The 13,172-nt window shown below is 44.1% G+C and overlaps 1 protein-coding gene across 2 annotated transcripts in view; it reads right to left on the reverse strand.

The window, feature by feature from the left end:
• Positions 1-12,144, reverse strand: part of LOC129811282 (thyroid receptor-interacting protein 11-like) — a 98,856-nt gene extending 86,712 nt beyond the window's left edge. For both annotated transcript variants that reach the window (XM_055862458.1, XM_055862457.1), the window contains exons 1-3: positions 11,510-12,144; positions 4,320-4,375; positions 3,002-3,112 (exon numbers count right to left, since the gene is read on the reverse strand). In XM_055862458.1, coding sequence (XP_055718433.1) covers positions 3,002-3,112; positions 4,320-4,375; positions 11,510-11,636 — 294 coding nt within the window. In that variant the 5' untranslated portion in view covers positions 11,637-12,144. The remainder of the gene's footprint in view (positions 1-3,001; positions 3,113-4,319; positions 4,376-11,509) is intronic.
• Positions 12,145-13,172: the final 1,028 nt, after the last annotated feature.

Consider the following 13,172-nt stretch of genomic DNA (forward strand, 5'->3'; position numbering starts at 1 on the left):
GGAGACAGGTGAGAAGGAACAGACCTGAGCAGGCAGATGTTATTGTTTTATATAGAGATGGAGACAGGTGAGAAGGAACAGACCTGAGCAGGTAGATGTTATTGTTTTATATAGAGATGGAGACAGGTGAGAAGGAACAGACCTGAGCAGGTTAGATGTTATTGTTTTATATAGAGATGGAGACAGGTGAGAAGGAACAGACCTGAGCAGGTGAGATGTTATTGTTTTATATAGAGATGGAGACAGGTGAGAAGGAACAGACCTGAGCAGGTTAGATGTTATTGTTTTATATAGAGATGGAGACAGGTGAGAAGGAAGAGACCTGAGCAGGTTAGATGTTATTGTTTTATATAGAGATGGAGACAGGTGAGAAGGAACAGACCTGAGCAGGTTAGATGTTATTGTTTTATATAGAGATGGAGACAGGTGAGAAGGAACAGACCTGAGCAGGTGAGATGTGTTATTGTTTTATATAGAGATGGAGACAGGTGAGAAGGAACAGACCTGAGCAGGTTAGATGTTATTGTTTTATATAGAGATGGAGACAGGTGAGAAGGAACACACCTGAGCAGGTAGATGTGTTATTGTTTTATATAGAGATGGAGAAAGGTGAGAAGGAACAGACCTGAGCAGGTTAGATGTGTTATTGTTTTATATAGAGATGGAGACAGGTGAGAAGGAACAGACCTGAGCAGGTTAGATGTTATTGTTTTATATAGAGGTGGAGACAGGTGAGAAGGAACAGACCTGAGCAGGTGAGATGTTATTGTTTTATATAGAGATGGAGACAGGTGAGAAGGAACAGACCTGAGCAGGTTAAATGTTATTGTTTTATATAGAGGTGGAGACAGGTGAGAAGGAACAGACCTGAGCAGGTGAGATGTTATTGTTTTATATAGAGATGGAGACAGGTGAGAAGGAACAGACCTGAGCAGGTTAGATGTGTTATTGTTTTATATAGAGATGGAGACAGGTGAGAAGGAACAGACCTGAGCAGGTTAGATGTTATTGTTTTATATAGAGGTGGAGACAGGTGAGAAGGAACAGACCTGAGCAGGTTAGATGTTATTGTTTTATATAGAGATGGAGACAGGTGAGAAGGAACAGACCTGAGCAGGTTAGATGTTATTGTTTTAAATAGAGATGGAGACAGGTGAGAAGGAACAGACCTGAGCAGGTGAGATGTTATTGTTTTATATAGAGATGGAGACAGGTGAGAAGGAACAGACCTGAGCAGGTTAGATGTTATTGTTTTATATAGAGATGGAGACAGGTGAGAAGGAACAGACCTGAGCAGGTTAGATGTTATTGTTTTACATAGAGATGGAGACAGGTGAGAAGGAACAGACCTGAGCAGGTGAGATGTTATTGTTTTACATAGAGATGGACAGATGGGGTATAGAGAGGGAGGGAGACAGATGAGAGGGGATATAAGTGGTTAGGAGTCATAGAACAATACCCTGGTCTCCAGAGGCTTTATGATAGAAGTGGCTTTAGGAGTCATAGAACGATACGCTGGTCTCCAGAGGCTTTATGATAGAAGTGATTTGGAGTCATAGAACGATACCCTGGTCTCCAGAGGCTTTATGATAGAAGTGATTAGGAGTCATAGAACGATACCCTGGTCTCCAGAGGCTTTATGATAGAAGTGGTTAGGAGTCATACATAGTGGTTAGGAGTCATAGAACGATACCCTGGTCTCCAGAGGCTTTATGATAGAAGTGGTTAGGAGTCATACATAGTGGTGAGGAGTCATAGAACGATACCCTGGTCTCCAGAGGCTTTATGATAGAAGTGGTTAGGAGTCATAGAACGATACCCTGGTCTCCAGAGGCTTTATGATAGAAGTGGTTAGGAGTCATAGAACGATACCCTGGTCTCCAGAGGCTTTATGATAGAAGTGGTTAGGAGTCATACATAGTGGTTAGGAGTCATAGAACGATACCCTGGTCTCCAGAGGCTTTATGATAGAAGTAGTTAGGAGTCATAGAACGATTCCCTGGTCTCCAGAGGCTTTATGATAGAAGTAGTTAGGAGTCATAGAACAAAACCCTGGTCTCCAGAGGCTTTATGATAGTAGTGGTTAGGAGTCATAGAACGATACCCTGGTCTCCAGAGGCTTTATGATAGAAGTGGTTAGGAGTCATACATAGTGGTTAGGAGTCATAGAACGATACCCTGGTCTCCAGAGGCTTTATGATAGAAGTGGTTAGGAGTCATAGAACGATACCCTGGTCTCCAGAGGCTTTATGATAGAAGTGGTTAGGAGTCATAGAACGATACCCTGGTCTCCAGAGGCTTTATGATAGAAGTGGTTAGGAGTCATACATAGTGGTTAGGAGTCATAGAACGATACCCTGGTCTCCAGAGGCTTTATGATAGAAGTGGTTAGGAGTCATAGAACGATACCCTGGTCTCCAGAGGCTTTATGATAGAAGTAGTTAGGAGTCATAGAACAAAACCCTGGTCTCCAGAGGCTTTATGATAGAAGTGGTTAGGAGTCATAGAACAAAACCCTGGTCTCCAGAGGCTTTATGATAGAAGTGGTTAGGAGTCATAGAACGATACCCTGGTCTCCAGAGGCGGTATGTGGTCCAGAGGAAGGCTGTACTACCATTAGACTAGACCCCTCATATACATCTAGCTAGGCCTATAATATTCTAGATTACATATTATTTCAATTCAAATCTGGACCTGGAAGCCAGATCCACTGCTTTTTTACCCCATTCTTCCCCTTTAATCAGGGTCTGATTTAGACCTGGGACACCGAGTGGGTCAGTTCTGTCATTTTACATTCTTCCCCTTTAAATCAGGGTCTGATTTACACCTGGGACACCAAGTGGGTACAATAAATGATCAGGTAGGAAAGAATAGCAGCAGTACTCTAGACCTCCAGGGTAGGATTTGAATACCCCTGGACTAGGCCAACCTCTGTCACTGATATGATGATTTATAAGACTACGTTCTTCATTGTCATATAGTTCCATGTATCAGACCGTACATCTCTCTGTTGCATCAGGATCCTGTACTCAGCAGACTGCTGTTTATTCTGGATCTCTGAGGCCTCCAGCTTCTCCTCCAGCTCTGCATGGATCCTCTTTAAACGCTCATTCTGAAACAAGAGGAAATATAGAGAGAAACGCTCGTACTGCAACATAGACAGAAGAAGAAACAGTGAATCTCCATTAAAAACAGCCTTTAAGTCCAGGACGAGGCTTAATGTGTGTCTGGGAAACCAGCTCCGTTACCCTGAGAACCAGCTCCGTTACCGTGAGAACCCCTCTGTTACGGTTCTATTACCGTGAGAACCCCTCTGTTACCGTGAGAACCCCTCTGTTACCGTGAGAACCCCTCTGTTACCGTGAGAACCCCTCTGTTACCGTGAGAACCCCTCTGTTACCGTGAGAACCCCTCTGTTACCGTGAGAACCCCTCTGTTACCGTGAGAACCCCTCTGTTACCGTGAGAACCCCTCTGTTACCGTGAGAACCCCTCTGTTACCGTGAGAACCCCTCTGTTACCGTGAGAACCCCTCTGTTACCGTGAGAACCCCTCTGTTACCGTGAGTACCCCTCTGTTACCGTGAGAACCCCTCTGTCTGTTACGGTTCTATTACGGTGAGAACCCCTCTTACGGTGAGAACCCCTCTGTTACGGTGAGAACCCTCTGTTACCGTGAGAACCCTCTGTTACCGTGAGAACCCTCTGTTACCGTGAGAACCCTCTGTTACCGTGAGAACCAGCTCCGTTACCGTGAGAACCAGCTCCGTTACCGTGAGAACCAGCTCCGTTACCGTGAGAACCAGCTCCGTTACCGTGAGAACCAGCTCCGTTACCGTGAGAACCAGCTCCGTTACCGTGAGAACCAGCTCCGTTACCGTGAGAACCAGCTCCGTTACCGTGAGAACCAGCTCCGTTACCGTGAGAACCCCTCTGTTACCGTGAGAACCCCTCTGTTACCGTGAGAACCCCTCTGTCTGTTACGGTTCTATTACGGTGAGAACCCCTCTGTTACGGTTCTATTACGGTGAGAACCCCTCTGTTACGGTTCTATTACGGTGAGAACCCTCTGTTACCGTGAGAACCCTCTGTTACCGTGAGAACCCTCTGTTACCGTGAGAACCCTCTGTTACCGTGAGAACCCTCTGTTACCGTGAGAACCCTCTGTTACCGTGAGAACCCTCTGTTACCGTGAGAACCCTCTGTTACCGTGAGAACCCTCTGTTACCGTGAGAACCCTCTGTTACCGTGAGAACCCTCTGTTACCGTGAGAACCCTCTGTTACCGTGAGAACCCTCTGTTACCGTGAGAACCCTCGTACCTCAGCCTCCACTTGCTCCATCTTAGAACTGGACACCTGCAGCTCAGTGGAAACACCTGAAAGAAAAGTATGAAAAACTGTGTGATAACAAGTAGACTACCATTCACAGCCATGCTACCTCCACATAATCACGTCTCATATTGGAGTAGACTACCATTCACAGCCATGCTACATCCACATAATCACGTCTCATATTGGAATAGACTACCATTCACAGCCATGCTACCTCCACATAATCACGTCTCATATTGGAATAGACTACCATTCACAGCCATGCTACCTCCACATAATCACGTCTCATATTGGAATAGACTACATATAAAAGGTTTGCTAATAACCAATCAGGTTTTACTTTACCATGTCTAATGGGTGTGTGCTGTAGCTACACTACGGATGACCCAATTTAGTCCCCTGTTCCACTGTTTGGTCAATAGGCGGTTGGTCGACACAGACATTTTTGGGTTGAGTCCCCATGGAAATTATATACAAATAAATTATGGCACACGAGACACCTGTCTGATTAACACCTGTCTCAGTGGACTAATCCATTGTGGAGGTCTGTCTCAGTGGACTAATCCATTGTGGAGGTCTGTCTCAGTGGACTAATCCATTGTGGAAGCCTGTCTCAGTGGACTAATCCATTGTGGAAGCCTGTCTCAGTGGACTAATCCCTTGTAGAGGCCTGTCTCAGTGGACTAATCCATTGTGGAAGCCTGTCTCAGTGGACTAATCCATTGTAGAGGCCTGTCTCAATGGACTAATCCATTGTGGAAGCCTGTCTCAGTGGACTAATCCATTGTAGAGGCCTCTCTCAGTGGACGAATCCATTGTGGAGGCCTGTCTCAGTGGACTAATCCATTGTGGAAGCCTGTCTCAGTGGACTAATCCATTGTAGAGGCCTGTCTCAGTGGACTAACCCATTATGGAGGTCTGTCTCAGTGGACTAATCCATTGTAGAGGCCTGTCTCAGTGGACTAATCCATTGTGGAAGCCTGTCTCAGTGGACTAATCCATTGTGGAGGTCTGTCTCAGTGGACTAATCCATTGTAGAGGCCTGTCTCAGTGGACTAATCCATTGTGGAAGCCTGTCTCAGTGGACTAATCCATTGTAGAGGTCTGTCTCAGTGGACTAATCCATTGTAAAGGTCTGTCTCAGTGGACTAATCCATTGTAGAGGTCTGTCTCAGTGGACTAATCCATTGTAGAGGTCTGTCTCAGTGGACTAATCCATTGTAGAGGTCTGTCTCAGTGGACTAACCCATTGTGGAGGCCTGTCTCAGTGGACTAATCCATTGTGGAGTCCTGTCTCAGTGGACTAATCCATTGTGGAGGCCTCTCTCAGTGGACGAATCCATTGTGGAGGCCTGTCTCAGTGGACTAATCCATTGTGGAGTCCTGTCTCAGTGGACTAATCCATTGTGGAGTCCTGTCTCAGTGGACTAATCCATTGTGGAGGCCTCTCTCAGTGGACGAATCCATTGTGGAGGCCTGTCTCAGTGGACTAATCCATTGTGGAGTCCTGTCTCAGTGGACTAATCCATTGTGGAGGCCTCTCTCAGTGGACGAATCCATTGTGGAGGCCTGTCTCAGCGGACTAATCCATTGCAGAGGCCGTGGGGATGACAACAGTATCACCAGTAGTACATTTACTGTTAATTACAGTTGAATAATACCAGCGTATTATTCAACTGTATGTACAATAGGTGAAGTCCTTTGTCTCTTCTCCCGCTCTTTCTTACATGTCCCTCCCTTTTCATTTTGTAACAAGCCATCATATCGAGTTAGTCCACTAGGGACTTTTCATTGCATTATGTAGTAATCAACGTGTAATCTATCCTGTTTGTGTGTTTATGTAATTCTGTGTGATTATTTAGTTAGTTCATAAGTAAAGAATTAAACCAATTTGTATATTGCCGATTCATCATTTATGCTAGGGTTCGTGCAGATATCCAAGAATTTTGTGACATTCAGAATGAGACTGATAAGGTAAATAAGAATGAATGAATTGACTGATGTAAGAGATATTTATATCTTTAGAGAGTTTAGTCGGGAGATAGTAACTCGTTAACTTTTCCCGTGGTGCCCCCAGATTACTACCTAATGAGTTGTTATATGATTACGTTAATTGCGTAATAATTGAACGTGGTATGTAATTATCTTATAAAATAACAGTCAAACACATTAATGATAGTCAAGACACGAAAAACACACACCTGATTACGTATATAGAAGTAGGACTAGTCTACCTGGCCTGTGTGCAAACGGAGACCTATAAATGTTCCCATTTGGGGATCTGATAGTCTTTCTGATTGTCTTAACTCATCACTGTGGAACTTCTCAAAGTAATTTTTTCATCGCCTCAAACAGCAAGTAAACAAAGTGTGTTTTTTTTTTTTACATCCATTGAGAATGACAATAGTTCCTCCAACGTAGCCAATTTGAAAAATATTTCCATCTCTCTCCCTTTCGATAACCACTCAGCATGAAAGGGGAAACAAAGTCATGCTCTGATCCGGTGGAAATGTCATGAAATGGGCTTCATGATTACTTCTTATTCTGTGGGCAAATAGCCTACCCAGAATGCACTGGTCCAAATAGCCTACAGCCGTGTCTGTCTGCCCAGAACTCACTGGCCCAAATAGCCTACAGCCGTGTCTGTCTGCCCAGAACTCACTGGTCCAAATAGCCTACAGCCGTGTCTGTCTGTCCAGAACTCACTGGTCCAAATAGCCTACAGCCGTGTCTGTCTGTCCAGAACTCACTGGTCCAAATAGCCTACAGCCGTGTCTGTCTGCCCAGAACTCACTGGCCCAAATAGCCTACAGCCGTGTCTGTCTGCCCAGAACTCACTGGTCCAAATAGCCTACAGCCGTGTCTGTCTGCCCAGAACTCACTGGTCCAAATAGCCTACAGCCGTGTCTGTCTGCCCAGAACTCACTGGTCCAAATAGCCTACAGCTGTATCTGTCTGCCCAGAACTCACTGGTCCAAATAGCCTACAGCCGTGTCTGTCTGCGCAGAACTCACTGGTCCAAATAGCCTACAGCCGTGTCTGTCTGCGCAGAACTCACTGGTCCAAATAGCCTACAGCCGTGTCTGTCTGTCCAGAACTCACTGGCCCAGGAAACTCTGAGGGCCCAGAACATTTGATACAATGTTACCAGTTTGCTAGCATGAGCTTTGGCTGGACTAAGTTGATACTATGTTTCCAGTTTGCTAGCATGAGCTTTGGCTGGACTAAGTTGATAGTGGTTACAATGTTTCCAGTTTGCTAGCATGAGCTTTGGCTGGACTAAGTTGATACAATGTTTCCAGTTTGCTAGCATGAGCTTTGGCTGGACTAAGTTGATACAATGTTACCAGTTTGCTAGCATGAGCTTTGGCTGGACTAAGTTGATAGTGGATACAATGTTTCCAGTTCCTTGCAGACAGGCCATGCATTGCCAATGTAATTTATAAGATAATTATTTTCAGCAGGAGATTTTCTACCTGCAGGCTGCAAATGTTTTTATTTGTTGGCTTTTATGTCGACTATTTTTACATAGTTGTTAACGGAAGTTACTTTTAGATTTGTATCATTTTGATTTAATATTGACTAACCACATGACATTGATTTTGAGATATGAAGACTAGAGATATGAAGACTTTATTGTAAATGAAATGAAACTGTTCCATGAAAATGTGCAGATGAAAATCCTAACTGACAGGCAGATCAGTAGAAATGGTAGGATGACTTGGCGCTCCAAATGGAAAAGGTTGCTGACTGCTGGTGGAGCCTCTTACTGGCAATTTCAGGAACAAAATGGAAGAATCTGCAAAAGGCCAGCAGCAGCAGGAGGAGGAGGAGGGAACAGGTTTTTTTCTTCTGGTCAGGCTATATTGATCTCTGGCTCCCTCTTTTATATCTGTGCTTAAAGCATCAGACAAGCTCAGTAGCCCTACATATAGTTGATTTTATTCAAACATAGGGTGTGTCTATACATGTTAACAACTCGCGGTCGACCGGGGACAGCCTTAAGATACATATATTAGTTTGGTTGTCTTTACATCTGATAGTTAGTCATTTAGCAGACGCTCTTATCCAGAGAGACTTACATGTTAGTCATTTAGCAGACACTCTTATCCAGAGAGACTTACATGTTAGTACTTTAGCAGACACTCTTATCCAGAGAGACTTACATGTTAGTAATTTAGCAGACGCTCGTATCCAGAGAGACTTACATGATTTCAAGGTTTTACTGTTAACCTATAAAGCGTTACATGGGCTTGCTCCTACCTATCTTTCCGAGTTGGTCCTGCCGTACATACCAATACGTACGCTACGGTCACAAGACGCAGGCCTCCTAATTGTCCCTAGAATTTCTAAGCAAACAGCGGGAGGCAGGGCTTTCTCCTATAGATCTCCATTTTTATGGAACAGTCTGCCTACCCATGTGAGAGACGCAGACTCGGTCTCAACCTTTAAGTCTTTACTGAAGACTTATCTCTTCAGTAGGTCATATGATTGAGTGTAGTCTGGCCCAGGAGTGTGAAGGTGAACGGAAAGGCTCTGGAGCAACGAACCGCCCTTGCTGTCTCTGCCTGGCCGGTTCCCCTCTCTCCACTGGGATTCTCTGCCTCTAACCCTGTTACAGGGGCTGAGTCACTGGCTTACTGGTGCTCTTTCATGCCGTCCCTGGGAGGGGTGCGTCACTTGAGTGGGTTGAGTTCTGACGTGATCTTCCTGTCTGGGTTGGCGCCCCCCCTTGGTTTGTGCTGTGGTGGAGATCTTTGTTGGCTATACTCGGCCTTGTCTCAGGATTATAAGTTGGTGGTTGAAGATATCCCTCCAGTGGTGCGGGGGCTGTGCTTTGGCAAAGTGGGTGGGGTTATATCCTTCCTATTTGGCCCTGTCCGGGGGTATCTTCGGATGGGGCCACAGTGTCTCCTGACCGCTCCTGTCTCAGCCTCCAGTATTTATGCTGCAGTAGTTTGTGTCGGGGGGCTAGGGTCAGTTGGTTATACCTGGAGTACTTCTCCTGTCTTATCCAGTGTCCTGTGTGAATTTAAGTATGCTTTCTCTAATTCTCTCGTTCTCTCTTTCTTTCTTTCTCTGAGAACCTGAGCCCTAGGACCATACGTCAGGACTACCGGGCATGACGACTCCCTGCTGCCCCCAGTCCGCCTGGCCTTGCTGCTATTCCAGTTTCAACGGTTCTGCCTGCGGTTACGGAACCCCTACCTGTCCCAGACCTGCTGTTTTCAACTCTTAATGATCGGCTATGAAAAGCCAACAGATTTATTCCTGATTATTATTTGACCATGCTTGTCATTTATGAACATTTTGAAAATCTTGGCTGTCTCTAATTTTCTCCTTCTCTCTTTCTTTCTCTCGGAGGACCTGAGCCCTGGGACCATACGTCGGGACTGCCGGGCGTGGTGGCTCCTTGCTGTCCCCAGTCCGCCTGGCCTTGCTGCTGTTCTGCCTGCGGTTATGAAACCCCACCTGTCCCAGACCTTTTGTTTTTCAACTCTTAATGATGAATTGAAAAGCCAACTGAATATTATTCATGATTATTATTTGACCATGCTTGTCACTTATGAACATTGTTGAACATCTTGGCATAGTTCTGTTATAATCTCCACCAGGCACAGCCAGAAGAGGACTGGCCACCCCTCATAGCCTGGTTCCTCTCTAGGTTTCTTCCTAGGTTTTGGCCTTTCTAGGGAGTTTTTCCTAGCCACCGTGCTTCTACACCTGCATTCTAGCTGTTTGGGGTTTTAGGCTGGGTTTCTGTACAGCACTTCGAGATATTAGCTGATGTACGAAGGGCTATATAAAATAAACTTGATTGATTGATTGATATTAGTAATTTAGCAGACGCTCTTATCCAGAGAGACTTACATGTTAGTCATTTAGCAGACGCTCTTATCCAGAGCCACTTAAATGAAATACATTCATCAGCTAGGTGAGCTGACAGCTAGGTGAGACTGAGGAGCTAGGTGAGACAACCACATCTCGGTCGTCGTAAGTACGGGGGGAGGTCGGTATTTTATCTCATTCCGGCTATGAAGCACTTCCTGAGTTGGCCACTAGTGACACATACTGTATACAGTGAGACATCTGCTTAAACGTGTTTCACATGACAAACCAACATGCCAAGGCAAACAGACCTTCACCAGCTCTCTCTACATATAATAGCAAACCTCACGGGGCTAACATGATCGCAGAAAATAAAATATAAGGTCGTTTCAGAACTCTTGCTAAATTCAATAAATATTTCTGACCCAATTACTGTAACTGCATCCAGAATATCATGCCTGGCCTCTCTACTAGCCTATTATGTTCTGAAACAATGTCAGAATGTTAATAAAGTTATGAATGGGCATGTCATGTTATGAAATTAGCTGATTTAATTGAAAAATAATGATGCGCTCATTTCAGCATTGAACCAGCAGCCATCGCTGAATAAGTGATATAAATCGCTTATTAAAAATAAAAACACGACATGTAAAAGTGTTGGTCCCATGTTTCATGAGCTGAAAAAACATCCCAGAAATGTTCCATACGCACCAAAAAAAATATTTCTCTCAAGTTTTGAGCACAAATTTGATGGATGTTTGTCGATGTTGGAAGGGCAGTGATACCAAAGTCCACTTGTGGTTTCTGTCAATGAATGAGTTAAATGCTTGTTTACATATGACATCAGTAACAGGAGTCTTGCTGGTCGAAGTGGATCTCTGAATATCCACACTACAAGTTCAGTGTTACGCCACTTATAAACGCTGTAGCAACTATCTATGATCATTATTATTTTGGTTAGTCCTAACTTCACCAAACAAAATAAAGTACAACTCTCACGGAACGTATTTTATTCAGCACTAGACACACAAATACATCCTAGAAATGTAATGCTATTCGCCTCGGGAATATGTAAGACGAATGGGTATCATTTGTTCCATTGCTTGTTGTTTTGGTTGGTGCTGATGACCCGTCTGATCAAATCTCTCTCAAAAAGAAAACTATTTGGATCGGGAATACTCTAGTCCAGTTATAGAGTCACCAGCTAGCAACCGGTGATGTAGAGAATTGGTTTAACAGCTCAGTTACATAGCATGTAGCGATGACTTTCTTACAGACTTAAACCCTGCTGAGTGCTGGCTGTTGTTGTGGTAGCTGGCTAATGTCTTTTCTGACATATGTTCACTCACCTTCAACTTCTTCAACTCCTTCCAGCAGCATATCTTTTGTGAAGGTGGATATTTGTCCGGTGAATGAGGACAGGCTTCCCCCGACCTGGCCCAAGCCGGAGCCCAGTCCACCCAGCCACGATGACATCTTGGAGACTAGATAGCTAGTTAGTCCTCAGCGGTTTATCTAGCTACGTTAGGTAAACATAAACAACAACAAACAGGCCGAACACTGGCTAGCTGGAGCTAGGCGAGCGACACTACCTTAATACAAGTCAGCTTTCTGTCAAAATCATAGAAACGTTCTACGTGAATCGTTTCAGTTTGTTCAAACGTTGAATTTTTCACATTTGTTAAGTTGTCAATTTGTAATTGACGAGCTACAGCTAGTTGGTCAGCTACTATAGCTAGCTAATATGCTAACGTTAAGTCATTCACTGCAGTCAGACTGGTCCCTTGGCTGTGGTTTACGAACCCGAGACAAGCTCGATAACGGATGAGCCGCATAACATTAACGAAACTATTGTCTGGTATATCGGTCGTCTTTATCCTATATGATTTCACCGGTTCAGACAACTGAGTGAGGCTGCCATCTCAGCTTGGTGCTGAGCTGTCACATAGTTTGACGTGGCCAGCCCAGCCGCACCATGGAATCATGGGACGTTGGAGGAACAATATACTTGGGCTGTATTCAAGAAAGCAATACTTTCCAGATGTTATAAAATAAATTAAATGGGATTTATAATGCACTTTTCTCCATAATGTGGATTTCATATCACACATATAGTTTTCAGTCAAAAGTAAACACCGACAATACATTCATATGACCTGTTTTGTATAGCAATGTTAATTGGACAACATGTTTTAATGTTTATTGCCAGGGAGTTTTATAGGACACCAGACATTTGCATTCAAAGAAAGGTGCACTACCCACACCTGTTTCATGGGGAATTAAGAATCTCCCAACTTAGTGGTGGGTCAGCATATTTTATTTAGAAGAAGCAGGAGTCAAAGGGGAGGGTAGGTACAGCAGGCACAGTGGTAGGTTTTCTCTGACATAAATCAGCAGATAGGGTCAGGTAGGTTATGTAGTGGGCCAGACCAGTGCTAGCAGAGGTTCCTCTCTAGTTGTTCAACAGCGTCTAGTAGGCATACAATCGTTTCTAAAGTGGTTGTCTTGCGTATGAGGAGGAATCTGTTATTCATATTCAGCATTAGCACTTTCCTGTAAAGCAAGTATGCACTGCTAAGCAAAGCTATGGTGTACTACTGTCTGACATGGAAAATAGGTGTCGCCCCATTGACAAATATAACCAGAAATCACAGGAAGGGTTTAAATCTTCATAGTTTATGTTTATTAAAATAATTTATTTAACATAAGTATGTGTTTAAATACAAATCTCTGTAATAGCTTACCTGAACTGCTCGATGGTGCTAACAGCCTTGCAGAACCTGGGCATACATTTCTGGACGGTCATGGTCATTGAAGAGGATTGGTGCGTTACTCTATCGTGTCCCTGTGTGAGGTCAACATAAAGGCCTTCAGTCCTGCCATCCAAGGGATTATAGTGAAATCATAAACAACTCTCACATCTTTTACTAATAACATTTCAGCTTCCCAAATCTGCTCAATCTCATTTAAAAAAATGTTGCACGCAAATGCATTCTCTTGAACTGAATAAGA

Source organism: Salvelinus fontinalis, chromosome 15 (assembly GCF_029448725.1).
Source record: "Salvelinus fontinalis isolate EN_2023a chromosome 15, ASM2944872v1, whole genome shotgun sequence".
NCBI lineage: Eukaryota > Metazoa > Chordata > Actinopteri > Salmoniformes > Salmonidae > Salvelinus > Salvelinus fontinalis.